The sequence below is a fragment of the Chiloscyllium punctatum genome, chromosome 33 (assembly GCF_047496795.1).
Source record: "Chiloscyllium punctatum isolate Juve2018m chromosome 33, sChiPun1.3, whole genome shotgun sequence".
NCBI lineage: Eukaryota > Metazoa > Chordata > Chondrichthyes > Orectolobiformes > Hemiscylliidae > Chiloscyllium > Chiloscyllium punctatum.
This window is the reverse complement of record NC_092771.1, coordinates 4,237,726-4,258,665: the sequence shown is the minus strand read 5'-3', so window position 1 is coordinate 4,258,665 and position 20,940 is coordinate 4,237,726. Positions and strand designations below refer to the sequence as shown.

The following is a 20,940-nucleotide window of genomic DNA, read 5'->3' as shown; positions in this document are numbered from 1 at the left end:
CCTACAAAAGCTAATAGAAATGCATCTCTTTCTGGTCTCAGCACTCTCATTGATGTCCCACCTCTAACCTATATTTTAGCAGTTCTTACCCAAAACTAAGAGGAGAGGCTTAGATCTGACTTAGAGGTTTTGATTTCACCACAAGGTTGTTACAAACAACAACACTGAACAAAGCAGGTCATAGGAACTGCTGACTTAGTTCAAGCATGTTTCTCATGTTAGCAGGGGAGTAACATAGATGTAAAATTGTAAAGGGAGCTTTACTCAAACCCTGTGATGTACCTGGCCTGGGAACAGCGTAGAGAGAACTTTAATTTCTGTTTAAGAGATTAGAAGAAGTTTTACTCTGTATCTAACCCCATGCTGTACTCATCGTGGGAGTGTTTGATGGGAACAGTATAGAAGGAATTTTACTTCCAGTTTAAAACGCAGAGAGTGCTTTATGTTTTGTTTAAAAGAGTAAAGGGAGTTTACTTTTAGTTTAAACAGTAGAGGGAGTTTTAATCTGTATCTAACCCGTATGCTTTCCTCGTACTGGGAGTGCTTGATGGGGACATAGTAGGAGCTTTACTCTGTATCTAAATATATAGATAAGTAACTATATTGTCATTTGGATAACAAATAGCTGGAAAGGTGGATGGATGGATGATCAGACAAAAACTAGAGACAGAGAAAGAGACAAATGATTGGATAAAAGACAAATCAATCTAAGGCTATGGATAGAAATTGCTTAAAATGTGGGCACACAGATTGATGGGTGATGGATACGCTAGATAAAAGGAAATGTATGGGAAATTACGTGTAACTCCGTGTTATTTCTCTGTTTGGTGACAGGCTACTTCTGACACAGAGCAGCCGCGGAAACAGCAACGCTCTGACCTCAATGGCCCGGTCAATAATAACTATCTCTCTGAGGTCAGTTTTGCTGCTTTTCTGTGATTTTCATCCTTTAATCAATGACCATTTATGAACCATTTACTGTAGCATGCTGTGAAGATCCCAGCTCAAATCCTGCAACATAAACAGAGTCAGCTGAAAGATGTAGGGAGAGGGCTGGCCTTCAGGATGCTGCAGTTGTTTCAGTCACAGAATAAGGGAGGCAAAAATCAGGCAGGAATGTACCTAACTGATTTCCAGTGACTCCTCAGAAATATGCAAAGCTGTCAGGCATGACTGGAATGGTTGTCTGATTTTTAATGTCCTTCTGACACTTACCATTTTCAGTCAGATGTGAAGATTGGCAATTTTAGTGAGGCTTCAAACATGCAGAGTCCATACTCAAGTAAGAGAGTTGGTGTATGTCTTTGTTGACTGTTTATTTGACCATTGTCTATCTGATGATCCATCTGTGTAAGTAACTCAGTGGTGAGTTGACTAGATGTGGTCTCTTAGTCACCCTATTACAGGGAATGAATTCAATTTCAGATTAAGTTGCGCGTGTTCACTCAGAGCGTGATGCACCTTGAGATATCATTGGTTGATATTTAGTTAGTGTGGCACTATGCTAATATCTGGTTTCTCTTTTAGCAAACAAGGAAGCCATCGGCTTTTCCCAACTTTGTGGATGGTGAGTGCTTGTCAAGTATTTGCAGATGGAAACGATTTAGACAAGCAGAGGCAGGCTGGAATGGAGCCCCTTGTTGTAAAGGGTCATTCGGTGCAGCAGTTCTGGAAATATTCTTCATTGTCTGTAGTACAGAGTAGACCATCAGCACATGGTCTGAATAATTAATGGATTGCCTCTGGTGTGTGATAAGATGTTCCAAGTTTTGCTTAATTTGGTGTTATTCTAATCCACTCCCATTTGTATCACCAAGATCACATCCCCAGAGGGAGAAATGGTTAAGTAGTTAAAGACGGCAGATTTAGATGAGAAAAGGGGCTGGGGTAGGGCATAAACACTGACATAAGCTTGAATGTACTATTTTTGTGCTGATTATTTTATCAAATCCTCTGTTGTCTTGAGCTGCCTGTGAGTAAAGTGAGAGGTGTAGAAGGGTAAAATAAATAAATCTTTGATATATCAGAGGCTGTGGCTTATACAGAATAACTCAGCACCAGCAGCCCAACCTGTTTCACATCTATGGCCGGTGCTGCAATCACCACTGAAACCTTTCTTGCATTTCTGATCAGGTTTAATATTTTCACTTGATGAGGTGTCTCCTTGAGATTGAAGCATTTGCTGCACTTGTTACTGGGGGGGGGCTTAAAAACATGAGTCCATCAAGCCTGCTCCCCCATTCTCGATCATCCACCTTAATGTGATATTCCTGCATTATCCCCATATCCCTTGAAATCATTTGACTACTTCATGAGCTCTGATTCTGTGCTATTTCTGAAGTTCCAGGACCCTGTGAGCCTGAGGATCTGATTGATGGGATCATTTTTGCAGCCAATTACCTAGGCTCCACACAGCTGCTATCTGAGCGGAACCCCTCCAAAAACATCCGCATGATGCAAGCCCAGGAGGCTGTGGGACGCATCAAGGTATCTTGCTTAACTCTGCTTGTTTCATCTTCATCTCAACTATCTACAGTTCAAACTCTGGCATTCTGTAGGTGTAGCTTTTGTTATACTCCAAAAAAAGTAACTGTTTACACAAAAATTCAAGTCCAACTTTTAGATATTTTAATCAATCTGAACATAATGACACATCTCTGGTGCAGGTAGACATCAGCCCTTCTGGCCCAGATATAGGGCCACTACCACTGTGCCACAAAAGCAGCTGATTACTAGCTCCACCTACTTATACAACCAATTCACACCCTTTTTCTTAATTTAACCTGTTTTTCTGACCATCCCATTCAGAGATGTTATTACATACCTCTGGAACTGGTGGACTTGAACCTGGGGTAGGTACACTACTTCTACACCACAAGAGAGACCCATAATTTACACCCAATTAGCCCTTCATTAATATATCCACAGTAAAGGGAGTGAAAAGGTTTCTGGTTTAAAGCGCATTTATTTCAACACACGAGGCCTGATTGGTAAGGCAGATGAGGTAAAAACCAGGTTTTTATTCCTGACGAAGGACTTTTGCCCGAAATGTCAATTTCGCTGCTCCTTGGATGCTGCCTGAACTGCTGTGCTCTTCCAGCACCACTAATCCAGAATCTGGTAAGGCAGATGAGCTCAGAGCATGGATTGGCTCTGGGAACTGGGATGTTATAGCTTTAAAAGAAACATGTCTGAGAGGAGGGCAGGACTAGTTGCTCAATGTTCCAGGATACAAAAGCTACAGGCGCAACAGACGAACAAGTAAGTGAGATGGGGCAGTTGGCCTTTAGATAAGGGAGGACATAACAATAGTGCTTCGAAAGGATATTCTTAAAGGGTATTCAAATGAGGCTATATGGTTAGAACTAGAAACAAGAAGGGGATGGTCACTTTGTTGGGACTGTATTATTTGGACTAATAGCCATTTGGTACTAGAGGAGGAGATGTGTAGAGAGATTGCAGATACCAGTAGAATAATAGTGTAGTATTGGTTTTTAATTTCCCCTGGATTGACTGGACCACCCAGAATTTAAAAGGCGCAACCAGGTGGAATTGGTCCGATTTGTCCAAGAACGTTTCCTAAACCAATATGTAGAGACCCCTACTTGGGTGGGTGCAACAGTTTGGAAATGAAGTCGGGCAAGTGACTAAAGTGTCAGTCGGAGAACACTTTGGGTCCAATGACCAAACTCTCTTAGGTTTAAGCTGAAAATGTGTTGCTGGAAAAGCGCAGCAGGTCAGGCAGCATCCAAGGAGCAGTAGAATCGACGTTTCGTGCATGAGCCCTTCTTCAGGAATGAGGAAAGTGTGTCCAGCAGGCTAAGATAAAAGGTAGGGAGGAGGGACTTGGGGGAAGGGTGTTGTAAATGCGATAGGTGGAAGGAGGTTAAGGTGAGGGTGATAAGGTGAGGGTGATAGGCTGGAGTGGGGGTGGGGATGGAGAGGTCAGGAAGAAGATTGCAGGTTAGGAAAGTGGTGCTGAGTTCGAGGGTTGGGACTGAGACAAGATGGGGAGAGGGGAAATGAGGAAACTGGAGCAGTCTGAGTTCATCCCTTGTGGTTGGAGGGTTCCTAGGCGGAAGATGAGGCGCTCTTCCTCCAGCCGTCGTGTTGCCATGGTCTGGTGATGGAGGAGTCCACGGACCTGCATGCCCTTGGTGGAGTGGGAGGGTGGGTTGAAGTGTTGAGCCACGGGGTGGTTGGGTTGGTTGGTCCGGGTGTCCCAGAGGCGTTCTCTGAAATGTTCCGCAAGTGGGCAACCTGTCTCCCCAATATAGAGGAAGCCACATCGGGTGCAGCGGATGTAGTAAATGATGTGTGTGGAGGTGCAGGTGAATTTGTGGCGGATATGGAAGGATCCCTTGGGGCCTTAGAGGGAAGTGAGGGGGAGGTGTGGGCGCAAGTTTTGCATTTCTTGCGGTTGCAGGGGAAAGTGCCAGGAGTGGAGGTTGGGTTGGTGGGGGGTGTGGACCTAATGAGGGAGTCACGGAGGGAGTGGTCTTTTCGGAACGCTGATAGGGGAGGGGATGGGAGGGAAATATATCCCTGGTGGTGGGGTCCCTTTGGAGCTGGCGGAAATGGCGACGGATGATACGATGTATATGCAGGTTGGTGAGGTGGTAGGTGAGGACCAGTGGGGTTCTGTCCTGGTGGTGATTGGAGGGGCGGGCCACAAGGGCGGAGGAGCAGGAAATGGAGGAGATGCGGTGGAGGGCATCGTCGACCACGTCAGGGGGGATATTGCAGTCTTTGAAGAAAGAGGCCATCTGGGTTGTTTAATATTTGAACTGGTCCTCCTGGGAGCAGATGCGGCGGAGATGAAGGAATTGGGAATATGGGATGGCGTTTTTACAGGGGGCAGGGTGGGAGGAGGTGTAATCTAGGTAGCTGTGGGAGTCAGTTGGTTTATAGTAAATGTCCGTGTTGATTCGGTCGCCCAAGATAGAAATGGAGAGGTCTAGGAAGGGGAGGGAGGAGTCTGAGATGGTCCGAGCGCCTCGTCTTCTGCCTAGGAACCCTCCAACCACAAGGGATGAACTCAGACTTCTCCAGTTTCCTCATTTCCCCTCCCCCCACCTTGTCTCAGTCCCAACCCAACCACCTTCCTAACCTGCAATCTTCTTCCTGACCTCTCCGCCCCCACCCCCACTCCGGCCTAACACCCTCTCCTTATCACCCTTACCTTAACCTCCTTCCACCTATCGCATTTCCAACGCCCTCCCCCAAGTCCCTCCTCCCTACCTTTTATCTTAGCCTGCTTGGCACTTTCCTCATTCCTGAAGAAGGGCTCATTCCTGAAACGTCGATTCTACTGCTCCTTGGATGCTACCTGACGTGCTGCGCTTTTCCAGCAACACATTTTCAGCTCTGATCTCCAGCATCTGCAGTCCTCACTTTCTCTTAGGTTTAACACAGTTATGAATAAAGATAGGACAGATCCACAGGTTAAGGTGCTGAACTAGAGCAGGGTCAATTTTGGGACCATTAGGCAGGATCTAGCAGAGGTCGATTGGGTGAATCTGGTTGAAGAAAAATGAATGACTGGCAAATGGGAGATTTTTAAAAGTGTGATATCAAGAGTCTAGGGACAATATGCCCCTGTTTGGGTGAAGGGAAAAGCTGGCAGATTTCGGGATCCCTGACTGATGAGAACGATTGAGGCTCTGGCCAGGAAAAAGAAGAAGGAATACATTGTATTTAAGGTATCAGGCTCAAGTGAATCCCTAGATGACTATAAAAAGTGTCGGAGCACAGTTGAGAGGAACATCAGAAGAGTGTAAAGATAGTATGTGATAGATCTGGCAGATAAGGTTAAAGATAATCCCAAGAAGTTCTATAGCTGTATGAAGAGGAAAAGGCTGGCAAGGGAGAGAATAGGTCCCCTTAAAGATCAGCATGGCCGTGTATGTGTGGAACCACAGGAGATGGGAGAGACTTTTAATGAATATTTCCCCTCAGTGTTTACTGAAGAGAGAATCATGGATGTTAAGAAAATATGGGAAACAAGTGGGGATGTTTTAGACCACATACATATTACCAGAGAGGACATGTTTATCGCCTTAAAGTGTATTAAGGTGGATAAATCCCCAAGGCTTTATCAAGTTAGGATATCAGGTCGGCATGGACAGGTTAGACCGAAGGGTCTGTTTCCATGCTGTACACCTCTATGACTCTATAAGTCCATTCTTGGATGTTGTGAGAGGCTAGGGTAGAAATTACAGAGGCCCTTGCAGAGATTTTTGCTTCATCTTTAGCCACTGGTGAAGTTCTGGAAGACTGGAAGATGGCTAATGCTGTTCCATTGTTTCAGAAAAGTAGTAAAGACAAGCCTGGGAACAGCATGCCAGCGAGCCTGCTGTCAGTGCTAAACAAGTTGTTGGAGAGGATGCTGAGGGGTAGGGTCAACCAACATCTCTGGAGGGTCGGTGTGGACTTGTTTGGACGAAGGGCCTGTTTCCATACTGTAGGGAATCTAATCTAATCTAAAACCTTTGGATAGTCCAAGTCTGATTAGGGATAGTTAGTATGGATTTGTGCGCGAGAAGTCATATCTGTCAAATCTTTTAGAGTTTTTCAAAGAGGTAACCAAGAGAATAGATGATCCCTAGAATGACAGGTCTAGCATATGAGGAACGGCTGAGGATACTGGGATTGTATTCGTTGGAGTTTAGAAGATTAAGGGGAGATCTAATAGAGACGTACAAAATAATACATGGCTTTGAAAAGGTGGATGCTAGAAAATTGTTTCTGTTAGGCGAGGAGACTAGGACCCGTGGACACAGCCTTAGAATTAGAGGGGGTCATTTCAGAACGGAAATGCGAAGACATTTCTTCAGCCAGAGAGTGGTGGGCCTGTGGAATTCATTGCCACGGAGTGCAGTGGAAGCCGGGACGCTAAATGTCTTCAAGGCCGAGATTGATAGGTTCTTGTTGTCTAGAGGAATTAAGGGCTACGGGGAGAGTACTGGCAAGTGGAGCTGAAATGCGCATCAGCCATGATTGAATGGCGGAGTGGACTCGATGGGCCGAATGGCCTTACTTCCACTCCTATGTCTTATGGTCTTATGGTCTTATAGATGAGGGTAGGACAGTGGATGTTGTCTATATATACTTTAGGAAGGCCTTTGATAAGGTCCCACACAGCAGGCTAGTTATGAAGGTTAGGTTGCGTGGGATCTAAGGAGAACTAGCTAATTGGATTTAAAATTGGCTAGATGGTGGGATGCAGAGTGTGATGTTTGAAGGTTCTTTCTCAGACTGGAGGCCTGTGATTAGTGGTGTGTCACAAGGATTGGTGCTGGGACCTTTGTTATTTGTTATTTACATAAATAATGTGAGTGTGAATGCACAAGGCATGATTAGTAAGTTTGCAAATGATACAAAATTAGGAGATATTGTTGATTGCAAGGAAGGTTATCAAAAATTACAGAGGGATCTTGATCAGATGGGTAAATGGGCTGAGGTCTGGTAAATGCAATTCAATACAGATAAATGTGAGGTTTTGCACTTTGGAAAGTCAAACCAAGGTAGTTTATGCAGTAAATGGTAAGGTCCTGAAGAGTATTATGGAACACGGGGGCCTTGGAGTGTAAGTGCGTAGTTCTTTGAAAATGGTGTCATAGGTAGACAGGGTGGTGAAGAATACATTTAGCATGCTGGCATTCATCAATCAAGGCATTGGGTATATGAATTGGGACGTTATGTTACAGTTGTGTAAGTCGTTGGTGAGGCCACACTTGGAGTACTATGTACAGTTTTGGTCACTCTGTTATAGGAAAGACATAGTTAAACTGGAAAAAGAGCAAAGAAGATTTATGAGGATGTTGCCAGGACAAGTAGGCCTGAGTTGTAGGGAGAGGTTGGCCAGGATAGGACTTTATTCCTTGAATGTAGGAGAATGAGGGGTGACCTTATTGAAGTGTATAAAATCATGCAGAGCATAGGTAGGGTAAATGCATATAATCTTTTTCCCAGGTATGGGGAATTGAAAATTAGAGGGCATAGGTTTAAAGTGAGAGAGGAAAGATTTAAGAAGGACCTGACGGGAAACATCTTCACGCAGAGAGTGGTACAAATATGCAATGGGCTTGCAGAGAAAGTGGTTGAGGAAGATACAATAGCAACATTTAAAAACAATTTGGATAGGTACATGGATGGGAAAGGTTTAGAGAGTTTGGATCAAAGTTGCTTCGGCCACTTTTGGGATACTGTGTGCAATTCTGGGTTCCTTCCTATCGGAAGGATTTGCAAAACTTGAAAGTATTCAGAAAAGATTTACAAGGATATTGCCAGTTTGGAGGATTTGAGCTACAGGGAGAGGCTGAATAGGCTGGGGCTGTTTTCCCTGGAGCATCGAAGGCTGAGGGGTGACCTTATAGAGGTTTACAAAATCATGAGCGGCATGGATAGGATAAATAGACAAAGTCTTTTTCCTGGGGTGGGGGAGTCCAGAACTAGAGGGCACAGGTTTAGGGTGAGAGGGGAAAGATATAAAAGAGATGTAAGGGGCAACTTTTTCATGAGAGGATGATACATGTATGGAATGAGCTGTCAGAGGAAGCGGTGGAGGCTGGTACAGTTGCAGCATTTAAGAGGCATCTGGATGGTTATATAAATAGGAAGGGTTTAGTCGGATATGGGCCAAGTGCTAGCAAATGGGACTAGATTAGGTTAGGATACCTGTTTGGCATGGATCGAAGGGTCTGTTTCTGTGCTGTTCATCTCTATGACTCTATAAATGTGGGTAATTGGAACTAGCTGAGTGGGCACCATGGTCAGCATGGACCAGTTTGGGCTGAACGGCCTGTTTCCTTGCTGTATTACTCTATCACCTGGTGCCTTATTCCATTTGGTCTCAGTCACCCTCAGACCATATGAGATAAGACCAGCTCTGGACCTGTGTGAATATTATTTTACAAACAAACTGATATATTTTAAAATAACAAAGGAACTGCACAAGAACCCATAACTGATTCTTGTTCAGCCTCACTGACAGAGGGCAACCAGGGAATTAAGACCAGTTAGCCTACCCTCTGTTGTCGAGTAATGGCTATATATATGTATATAATATATACAATTATACAAATATAGGAATAAGCGAATAGACTGTTCCGCCCCTTGAGCCTGCTCTCCCATTCAATGAGATTGTGCTCATCTGATTACTCCTGACAACTCCCCCCCCCCCCCCCCCCCGCCCCCCACCACCACCACCACCCCCACCTTAACCTGCCTTAAAGATGTTCAAAACTCTACTACTACTTTTCAGGAAGAGAGTTCCAAAGACTCATGATGCTCTGTGGGAAATAAAATTCTCCTTATCTGTATTTTAAATGGGTGACCCAGATTTCTAGATTCTTGCACAAGCGGAAACAAAGAACATTAGAGTGCAGTATACCCCCTTTGGCCCTCGATGTTGCACTGACCTGTGAAACCAATCTGACCTACACTATTCCAGTTTCAGTGTGTGTTGCTGCGAAAGCACAGCAGATCAGGCAGCATCTGAGGAGCAGAGAATCGAAGTTTCGGGCATTCAGGAATCATGCCTGGTGAAGAGAGTTCCAAAGCCTCGAATCTCCTGCTCTTCAAATGCTGCCTGACCTGTTGTGTTTTCCCAGCAACACACTCTCGACTCTGATCTCCAGTATCTGCAGTTCTCACTTTCTCCTACTATTCCATTTTCATCCATATGTTTATCCAATAACCATCTAAATGCCCTTAAAGTTGGTGAGTCTACTACTGTTGCAGGCAGGGTGTTCCATGCGCCTACTACTCTCTGAGTAAAGAAACTACCTTTGACATCTGTCCCATATCTATCACCCCTCAATTTAAACCTATGTCCCTCATGCTAGCCATCACTATCTGAGGGAAAAGGCTCTCACTGTCCACCCTATCTAGTCCTCTAATTATCCTATATGTCTTAATTAAATCACCTCTCAACCTTCTTCTCTCTTGTGAAAACAGCCTCAAGTCCCTTCACCTTTCCTCATAAGACCTTCCCTCCATACCAGGCAACATCCTAGTAAATCTCCTCTGAACCCTTTCCAAAGCTTCCACATCCTTCCTATAATGTGGCAACCAGAACAGTATGAATACTCCAAGAGCAGCCACACCAGAGTTTTTACAGCTGCAACATGACCTCAAGGCTCCGAAACTCAATCCCTCTACCAATAAAAGCTAACACTGTATGCCTTCTTAACAACCGTATTGACCTGGGTGGCAACTTTCAGGGATCTATGTATATGGACACCGAGATCTCTCTGCTGATCTACACTCCCAAGAATCTTACCATTAGCCAGTACTCTGTATTCCAAAGTAAATCAATTCACAGCTTTCTGCATTAAACTCCATTTGCCACCTCTTAGTCTAGCTCTGCACTTTATCTATGTCCCTCCGTAACCTGCAAAATCCTTTGGCACTATCCACAACTCCACCGACTTTAATGTCATCTGCAAATTTACTAACCCATTCTTCTATGCCCTCATCCAGGTCATTTATAAAAATGACAAACAGCAGTGGGCCCAAATCAGATCCTCTGAGGTACACCACTAGTAACTGAACTCCAGGGTGAACATTTCCCATCACCACCATCCTCTGACAGCTAGCCAATTTTTGATCCAAATCATCAAATCACCCTCAATCCCATTTCTCTATATTTTCTGCAATAGCCTACAGTGGGGAACCTTATCAAGTGTCTTACTAAATCCATATACACCAGATCAACCGCTATAACCTCATCCACCTGTTTGGTCACCTTCTCAAAGAACTCAATAAGATTTGTGAAGCATGACCTACCCTTCCCAAAACCGTGTTGACTGTCCCTAATCAACTCTTATACCTTTCTTGATGATTATAAATCTGACCTCTCGTAACCATTCCCAACACTTTACCCACAACCGAAGTAAGACTCACTGGTCCATAATTACCAGAGTTGTCTCTACTCCCCTTCTTGAACAAGGGAACAACATTTGCTACCCTCCAGTCTTCTGGCACTATTCCTGTCGACAATGACGACATAAAGATCAAAACCAAAGGCTCTGCAATCTCATCTCTGGCTTCCCAGAGAATCCTAGGATAAATCGCATCTGGCCCAGGGGACTTAGCTATTTTCACACTTTCCAGAATTGCTGAAACCTCCTCCTTGTAAACCTCAATCCCATCCTGTCTAGTAGCCTGTATCTCAGTATTTTCCTCGACAGCGTTGACGTTTTCCTGTGTGAATACCAGTGAAAAATATTCATTTAGCGCTTCTTCTATCTCCTCGGACTCCACGCACAACTTCCCATTACGATCCTTGATTGGCCTTAATCTTACTCTAGTCATTCTTTTATTCCTGATATACCTATAAAAAGCTTTAAGGTTTTCCATGATCCTACCTGCCAACGACTTCTCATGTCGCTTCCTGGCTCTTAGTTCTCTCTTTAGGTCTTTCCTGGCTACTTGTAACTCTCAAGTGCCCTAACTGAGCTTTCACGTTTCATCCTTACATAAGCCGCCTTCTAACTCTTGACAAGAGATACGACTTTTTTAGTAAACCACGGCTCCCTCGCTCGACCACTTACTCCCTGCCTGACAGGTACACATTTATCAAGGACACACAGTAGCTGTTCCTTGAATAAGTTCCATGTTTCAATTGTGCCCATCCCCTGCACTTTCTTTCCTCATCATAAGCATCCTAAATCTTGCCTAATCACATCATAATTGCCTTTTCCCCAGCTATAACTCTTGCCCTGCGGTATATACTCTAAAGTAAACATCACCACCACCAAAGTGCTCACCTACCTCCAAATCTAACACCTGGCTGGGATCATTACCCAGTACCAAATCTAATGTGGCTTCGCCGCTTGTTGGCCTGTCTACATACTGTGTTAGGAAACCCTCCTGCACATATGGAAAAAAACTGACCCCTCTAAAGTACTTAAACTATAGTATTTCCAGTCAATATTTGGAAAGTTAAAGTACCGCAAAACAACTGTGCTGTTACTCTTGCTCCTATCGAGAATCATCTTTGCAATCCTTTCCTTGACATTGCTGGAACTATTCGGAGGCCTATAGAAAACTCCCAACAGGGTGACCTCTCCTTTCCTGTTTCTAACCTTGGCCCATGCTACAGTAGATGAGTCCTCAAACATCCTTTCTGCTACCGTATTACATTCCTTGACTAATAATGCCACACCTCCCCCTCTTTTACCACTTTCCCTGTTCTTATTGAAACATCTAAACCCTGGAACCTGCAACAACTATTCCTGTCTCTGCTCTATCCATGTCTCCAAAGTGGCTACAACATCGAAATCTCAGGTACCAACCCATGCTGCAAGTTCACCCACCTTATTCCAGATGCTCCTGGCATTGAAATAGGCAGACTTCAAACCACCTTCCTGCTTGCCAATGCATTCATGCAACCTTGAAACCTTATTTCTGACCTCACTACTCTCAACCTCCTGGGCACTGGAGCTACAATTTAGCTTCCCATCTCCTTGCTGAATTAGTTTAAACCCTCCCGAAGAACATTAGCAAATTTCCACACACTCCCCCTAGGATATTGGTACTCCTCTGGTTCAGGTATAGACCATCCTGTTTGTAGAGGGCCCACCTAGCTCAGAATATCCAGGTATCTGAATCCCTGTCTCCTGCACCTTCCCTGTAGCCACGTGTCCAACTCTTCTCTCTCTCCCTCTCTCTATTCCTTACTTCGCTAGCAAGTGGCATAGGTAATAAACCTGAGATAACAACTCTATTTCTTCTAGCTCTAAGCTTCCACCCTGGCTCCCTGAATTTCTGCCTTCAATCCCCATCCCTTTTCCTACCTATGTTGTTGGTGCCTATGTGGATCACAACTTGGGTCTGCTCCCCCTCCCCCCTTAAGCTCCCAAAAACATGATCTGAGACAAGACAAGCCCTGGCAACCATGAGTCTCTCTTGTTCCCACAGAACCTCATATCTGTCTCCCTAACAATGGAGTCCCCAATGACTAATGCTCTGCTCCTCTCCCCTTTCTCTTCTGAGCAACAGGGACAGACCCTGTGCCAGAGACCTGTGCCCCATGGCTTACCCCTGGTAAGTTGTCCCCCCCAACAGCATCCAAATTGGTATACTTGTTATTGAGGGGAACGGCCACAGGGGTTCCTTGCACAGCCTGACGGTTCCCTTTCAGTCCTCTGACTGTAACCCATCTAGACGGAAATGAGGACTGCAGATGCTGGAGATTAGAGTCAAGATAGAGTGGTGCATCAGGAAGGGCTCCTGCCCGAAACGTTGATTTTCCAGCTCCTCGGATGCTGCCTGACCTGCTGTGCTTTTCCAGCACCACTCTAATTTGTAACCCATCTACCTTTTTCTTGTACCTGAGGTGTGATTACCTCCCTGTAACTCCTCTCAGTAACCATCTCAGTCTCCCGAATGATTCAAATTTCATCCAGCTCCAGCTCTTCATGTCATCTTGTCAGGATCCCTGGAGATATTTTAATCCAGTCACACTTCATTTTTCTAAACTTCAGTGGATACAGCCATACCCTTGTGTGTGGGAGCAGCAATTCATCTATGTATGAGGTTGTGGGGTGATCCTGTACTTAGGACTCCGGAATTGTATCCCCCTTTCCTCCTCCTATCTCTGTCCCTCCTCCCACCCCAGCCCTAATGAGTTTAAGTGACCAGAGATGTATTGTGTGCTAGTATCTCTTGTGTCATCTCCAGTATCTAACTTCATTTTCTTTTCATACTTTGTTGCCACTCAGAGGGTACAGAAAACATCAAAGATCAAGAAGAAAGGGGTGAGTAGTTCGCTTGCAGGCTTGCCCCTGTAACAGCAATCCTGTATCTTTGATAATTTGATCCATGTGTATTAGTTTATTTGGACAGGGAGCCCTGCAGTGTGATGATGGGTGACATGATATTTCAGTGGACACAATATGAAATCCAGCAGTAACGTTTAACCAGTACTGCAACACTGTCAGCCAGTGTACTGACCTGGATTTCCAAATGGGCTTTAGCAATGACCCTGTCAATTTCTTCCTCCCAGGGTTCTGATGGAGATTCACAGCCAATGACAGAAGTCGATCTCTTCATTTCCACACAGAGGATTAAAGTTCTGAATGCGGATTCACAGGTAACAGTATGTGTGGGAGATGCAGACCCTAGCCCAGCAAGCTGATGTATGCATATGTCTGTGTCTTTGTGTGTGTAGTGAGTGTATGTTGGGTGGGGTGGTGGGGTGAAATGGAGAGCAAGAGGAGAATGCCTGACCACACAGCTTGTCATTTCTGAGTGATAGTTTGAAGCAGCCACAATCCTCACTGCTGATTCCAGATTGTAGTTTGTCAGTAAAGTGATTGGGCAGAGCTGGGCAGCAGGACTCCAGCTCCTAGTGACAGGCAGTGAATATAGAAACCTGAAGCACAAAAATACCTTTAAACCAAGGCTTAATTAACCAGAGGAAAAGCTTTGTATTTCCGTAATGCCTTTCAGGACCTCAGGATGTCCCAAAACAGTCAGTAAAGCATTTTGAAATGTCGTCCAGGAAGTAAGATAAAGCCAGCCAGAAATCTGAGTACAACAAGATCCCACAAAGAGCAGTGTGAAAAGTAAAGTGTTTTAAGGAGTTATTTTAGGGATAAATACTGGTCTGAGACATGAGGTAAAATGTATTCGTCTCCTTCATATAATGACATGAGAGCTATTAGATTTCCCTGGGAGAGCAAATAGAACCCCAATTTAATGTTTCATTGGAAAGGCATTTGACACTACTCCCTCACGACTGCCCCTCCAACAGTATTCTTCTGCCTCACTACTGTCCTTCCAATATAATGGCACTCCCTTATTATTGCCCTCCAATAGTTCACATCTCTTATTACTGTCCCTTCAAATTAGCAATACTTCCTCACTACTGCACCTCCCAATGGTGCAATCCACCCTCACTACTGCCCCTCCATTAGTGCATTGCTTCCTCACTGCTGCACCTTCAATGGTGCAGTTCTCCCTCACAACTGACTCTCTGTCTGTGGAGTGCTTCCTCAGTACTGATCCTTCAACAGTGTCGCACCTCCTCAGTGCTGCAATGAAGTGTTAGTCTGGTTTTTCACTCCTAATTTCTGGATTGGGGCTGGAACTGATTCTGTCTCAGGTGGAGGATGTCACTGATTGAGCCAATGTTCACACTTGCTTTATTTTGACAACTGACAATGAAAGGGATGAGTATATGTTTTTGGACTGATCACTGATTCGTTGGTAGAAGATGCTAATGTTTCTTCACTTGTTGATTAATGGTTGTGGAAGCTGTGTGCAGCTTCTAACCCTGATGTATCATCTGTTCCAGGAACCAATGATGGATCATGCACTGCGCACAATTTCCTACATTGCAGATATTGGCAACATTGTCGTCCTGATGGCTCGACGGCGAGTGCCACGTACGGCTTCCCAGGATTGTATTGAAAGCACGCCTGGGAGCCAGGAGGCCAAGAAACAGTACAAAATGGTCTGTCATGTCTTCGAGTCTGAGGATGTGAGTATAAGAAATACTTTTCTTGTAATGCTAGTAATGAGTTGCTACTTTTTTGGTTATGGCTCTTCGGGCAGTGAGTGTACTGTACAGTTTCAGCTCAGATGCTAGGTGCTCACCATCTATCCATCCATCCATCCATCCAATGGGCTGAAGCCATTCTACCCAGGCTCTGATGAGGATCTGCAAAGCTGGTTGGTGTCCATGCGCCCAGGTAACCAACCTGTACCTTACAGTGGGTCTGTTCCATTTAGGTGTTTCATGCTGCTCTTCAGCATTGAATATTTATTCATTCTGGAACCTTCTGCTCTCAGTGTCATGTCAGACTAGCAGTGTCATTATTTTCTAGATATTCTCTTCACAAATGTACCTTGTTTGTGTGCAGGCTCAGCTGATAGCTCAATCCATTGGACAGGCGTTTAGTGTTGCCTACCAGGAGTTTCTGCGAGCCAATGGGATTAACCCTGAAGACTTGAGTCAGAAGGAGTACAGTGACATCATCAACACTCAGGAAATGTACAATGACGACCTTGTCCATTTCTCCAACTCTGCTAATTGCAAAGAGGTCAGTTACTTGCAGCCACTGCTAGCAGTTTGTGCCCCCTCCACTGCATGGTATACATCCCCTCTCCACACCACAGAATACCCCCAACCCCACCAAACCGCAAGGTACACACCCCTCTCCCCTGTTTCTTCACCCCCCCCCCCCCCATTTACCTCCCCACGTTTCTCTCCCCCACTTTCTGCGCCCCCTCTTTCGCTATCTCCCTTCTGTATTCTTCTGATTCTTACCCACTGTATTTCCAACACATGCTAGACATGCACTGAGCTCCCCATGATTAGGTTGGGAATGATGACAGGATTTTCTGTGACTAATCTTAGTGTTTGTTCTTTGCTTCTCTGTTTTACACAGCTACACGTTGAGAAGTTGAAAGGAGAGATTTTTGGTGTAGTGATTGTGGAGTCAGGATGGGGTTCGATCCTGCCAACTGTCATCCTGGCAAACATGATGAATGGAGGAGCAGCAGCTCGTTCAGGAAAGCTCAGTATTGGAGACCAGATAATGTCCATAAATGACACGAGCCTTGTCGGTCTCCCACTCACTACCTGCCAAGGAATCATTAAGGTACTGCCCAGTACTATAGCTATACACTCACATCCGCACAGGTTCACACCCACACATGTACACAATCTCATGAGCAAGTATGCACCCTCCTGTCTGTACATCCACCTTTCTGCCTGTCCACACACATTTTCCCATCTGTCTACACACACCATCTCACCTGCATGCATACACACATGTATCCTCCAATCAGTACATACCTTCCCCTCCACCTGTATATGCACATTCCCCCCACACCCTGCTATCTATGTACAGGTGCTCCCACCCGTAAACCAACCTTCATACACACCGTCACATCTGTACACATTCACACCTGTACACAACCCACAAACTCTCAAATATACATACACTCACCCACGCTCTTGCATATGTATACAGTCAAGCCCTCACTACTGTGCACATGAACACAGACTCCTGCTGTTACATCCAAAGCGACCTGGAGTTTCAAATTCCTCGGCCCAGAGACAACTGAACTTTGTAGGGTTTTCTAGTATTTGTTGACTGATAATTATGAGAATCTCTGAGGTCAATGAGTCAGTTTCTGCACACCTGGTTAATTCACAGCATGCCTTGTTTTTCAGGGTTTGAAGAATCAGGTTCAGGTTAAGCTGAACATTGTGAGCTGTCCTCCTGTCACCACCGTGCTCATCAAACGTCCTGACCTCAAGTACCAGCTTGGTTTCAGTGTACAGAATGGCATTGTGAGTACACTGGGCAGGGCCGTGAATAGCATGACAAAAAAGTAGACTTCCCATTACTGATCTTTCTTAGAACAATATCTCCCCTCTGACATTGCAGTGCTCCCTCAGCACTAACCCTCTGACAGTGCATCACTCCCTCACACTGACCCTCCAGGACTGCAGCATTGCCTTAGCATTGACCCTTTGACTGTATCACTCCTTCAGTGCTCCGTCAGTACTTACCCTCTGATAGTGTGGCAATTCTTCAGCACTGACCTTCTGACAGTGTAGCACTCATAGAGTCATACAGCATGGAAACAGATCCTTTTGTCCAGCCAATCCCAACTAATCTGTTTCCACCTGCCTGTGCTTGGCCTCTGACCCTCCAAATTTCTTATCCGTGTACTTACCTAAGTGTCTTTTAAACATTGTAACTGTCACCACTTCCTCGAGCAAGTCCTCATTTGGTGTGTGGGAGTTCTTTTAAGGATAAGAGTTCAGGACCGGCATGTTCCAGTAAGGAGGAAGGACAAGGATGTCAAGATAAGGGACCTTTGAATAGCGGGGACGTTGTGAATTTAGTCAAAAGAGAAAAATAAGCTTATATAAGGTTTAGGAAGCTAAAATTGGACTGGGTTCATGAGGAATATAAAGAAAGCAGGAAAGAACTCATACAGGGAATTAGACAAACAAGAACAGGCCATGAAATAACCTTGGCAAATAGAGTTAAAGAGAATCCAAAAGCATTCTATACATACATTAAAAACCAGAGGATAACTAGGGAGAAGATAGGACCAGAGCTGAAAATGTGTTGCTGGAAAAGTGCAGCAGGTCAGGCAGCATCCAAGGAGCAGGAGAATCGACGTTTTGGGCATGAGCCCTTCTTCAGGAATGAGGAAAGTGTGCCAAGCAGGCTAAGATAAAAGGTAGGGAGGAGGGACTTGGGGGAGGGGCGTTGGAAATGCGATAGGTGGAAGGAGATTAAGGTGAGGGTGATAGGCTGGTTTGGGGGTGGGGGCGGAGAGGTTAGGAAGAAGATTGCAGGTTAGGAAGGTGGTGCTGAGTTCGAGGGTTGGGACTGAGACAAGATGTGGGGAGGGGAAATGAGAAAGCTGGAGAAATCTGCATTCATCCCTTGTGGTTGGAGGGTTCCTAGGCAGAAGATGAGGTGCTCTTCCTCCAGCCGTCATGTTGCTATGGTCTGGCAACGGAGGAGTCAGTGTTGAGGAGTTGAAGTGTTGAGCCACGGGGTGGTTGGGTTGGTTGGTCCGGGTGTCCCAGAGGTGTTCGCTGAAACGTTCTACAAGTAGGTGGCCTGTCTCCCCAATATAGAGGAGGCCACATCGGGTGCAGCGGATGCAGTAAGTGATGTGTGTGGAGATGCAGGTGAATTTGTGGCGGATATGGAAGTATCCCTTGGGGCCTTGGAGGGAAGTAAGGGGGGAGGTGTGGGCGCAAGTTTTGCATTTCTTGTGGTTGCAGGGGAAGGTGCCGGGAGTGGAGGTTGGGTTGGTGGGGGGTGTGGACCTGACAAGGGAGTCACGGAGGGAGTGGTCTTTTTGGAACGCTGATAGGGGAGGGAAGGGAAGTATATCCCTGGTGGTGGGGTCCGTTTGGAGATGGCGGAAATGACGACAGATGATACGATGTTTATGGAGGTTGGTGGGGTGGTAGGTGAGGACCAGTGGGGTTCTGTCCTGGTGGCGATTGGAGGGGCGGAGCTCAAGTGCGGAGGAGCGGGAAGTGGAGGAGATGCGGTAGAGAGCATCGTCGACCATGTCTGGGGGGAAATTGCGGTCTTTGAAGAAGAAGGCCATCTGGGTTGTTTGGTATTGGAACTGGTCCTCCTGGGAGAAAATGTGGCGGAGACGAAGGAATTGGGAATATGGGATGGCATTTTTACAGGGGGCAGGGTGGGAGGAAGTGTAGTCTAGGTAGCTGTGGGAGTCGGTCGGTTTATAGTAAATGTCCGTATTGATTCAGTGGCCCAAGATAGAAATGGAAAGGTCTAGAAAGGGGGGGGAAGAGTCTGAGACGGTCCAGGTAAATTTGAGGTCGGGGTGGAAGGTGTTGGTAAAGTGGATGAACTGTTCAACCTCCTCATGGGAGCACGAGGCAGCGCTGATACAGTCATCAATGTAGCGGAGGAAAAGGTGGGGGGTGGTGCCAGTGTAGCTGCGGAAGATGGACTGTTCCACATATCCTGCAAAGAGGCAGGCATAGCTGGGGCCCATGCGGGTGCCCATGGCTACTGCTTTGGTTTGGAAGATAGGACCACTCAAGGATAAAGAAGGGGAATTGCACTTGAGGGCAGAGGCTCTGGGCGAGATCTGAAATGAGTACTTTGTGTCGGTATTCACCCAGAAGAAGGATATGGAGGACAGTGAGATTATTATGGAGCATGCAATATGCTAGGGTATTTTGAGATCAAGAAAGAAGTGGCGTTGGGTCTCTTGAAGGGCATTAAGGTGGATAAGTCCCCAGGATCTGATAGTATTTACCCCAGCTTATCGAGAGAGGCAAAAAAGGAGATTGTTGGGGTCTTGACCAAGATGTTTGTATCCTCGCTAGCCACTGGAGAGATCCCAGAGGACTGGCAACTAGCTAATGTTCCTCTGTTCGGGAAGGGAAATAGGGATAATGCAGGAAACTAGACCAGTTAATCTTACATTGGTGGTTGGGAAGTTGTTGGAGAGCATTCTTTGGGATAGGATGTTTGCGCATTTGGAAAAGCCTAATTAGGGATAGTCAGCATGGCTTTGTGCGGGGCAGGTCATATCTTACTAACTTATTTGAATTTCTTGATGAGGTGATGAAGGTGATCGATGAGGGTAGAGCAGTTGATGTTGTCTATATGGATTTTAGTATGTCTTTCAACAAGGGCCCTCATGATAGGCTCACCCAGAAGATTAAGATGTCTGGGATCCATAATGACTTGGCTGCTTGGATTCAGAATTGGCTGACCCATAGAAGACAGGGTAGTTGTGGAAGGGTATTTTTCTGGCTGGAGGTCCGTGTCTAGTAGAATTGCGTAGGGAACTGTACTGGGACCTCTGCTGTTTGTGATATATATATAAATAACTTGGATGAAAATGTACATGGATGGGTTTGTAAGTTTGCAGGCAATCAGTGAAGTTGTAGATAGTGTAAAAGGATGTCAAAGGATACAATGGACTATGGATCAGTTGCAGATATGGGCAGACAAATGGCAGATGGAGTTTCATTTGGGTAAGTGTGAGGTGCTGCACTTTAGGAGATCAAATGTTAAGGAAAAGTATACATAATGGCAGGACCATGAACAGCGTGTACAGAGGGATCTTGGGGTTCAAGTACATAGTTCCATGAAAGTGGCCACACAAGTCGATACCGTGGTAAACATGTTATACTTGCCTGGCTTGCCTGGGGAATGAAGTATGAGCGTCAGGATGTCATATTGCAGTTTTATAAGATTTTGGTAAGGCCACACTTAAGAGTATTGCATTCAATTCTGGTTGCCAACTTACAGGAAGGTTGTGCAGGCTTTGGAGAGGGTGCAGAAGAGGCTTACCAGGATCTGTCTGGATTAGAGGGTAAGAGCTATAAGGAGAGGCTAGGAAAACTTGGATTATTTTCTCTGGAGCAGCGGATGCTGAGGGGAGACTTGACTG

The 20,940-nt window shown here is 45.5% G+C and overlaps 1 protein-coding gene across 7 annotated transcripts in view; it reads left to right on the top strand.

Moving 5' to 3' along the window:
* apba2b (amyloid beta (A4) precursor protein-binding, family A, member 2b) overlaps positions 1–20,940 on the top strand; it is a 119,709-nt gene that overhangs the window by 88,821 nt on the left and 9,948 nt on the right. For 5 of the 7 annotated variants that reach the window (XM_072552741.1, XM_072552740.1, XM_072552743.1 and 2 more), the window contains exons 3-11: positions 835–915; positions 1,528–1,567; positions 2,342–2,487; positions 13,731–13,766; positions 14,015–14,101; positions 15,308–15,493; positions 15,876–16,055; positions 16,404–16,616; positions 17,195–17,314. In XM_072552741.1, coding sequence (XP_072408842.1) covers positions 835–915; positions 1,528–1,567; positions 2,342–2,487; positions 13,731–13,766; positions 14,015–14,101; positions 15,308–15,493; positions 15,876–16,055; positions 16,404–16,616; positions 17,195–17,314 — 1,089 coding nt within the window. The remainder of the gene's footprint in view (positions 1–834; positions 916–1,527; positions 1,568–2,341; positions 2,488–13,730; positions 13,767–14,014; positions 14,102–15,307; positions 15,494–15,875; positions 16,056–16,403; positions 16,617–17,194; positions 17,315–20,940) is intronic. The other 2 variants (XM_072552746.1, XM_072552747.1) reach the window with 2 other exon arrangements.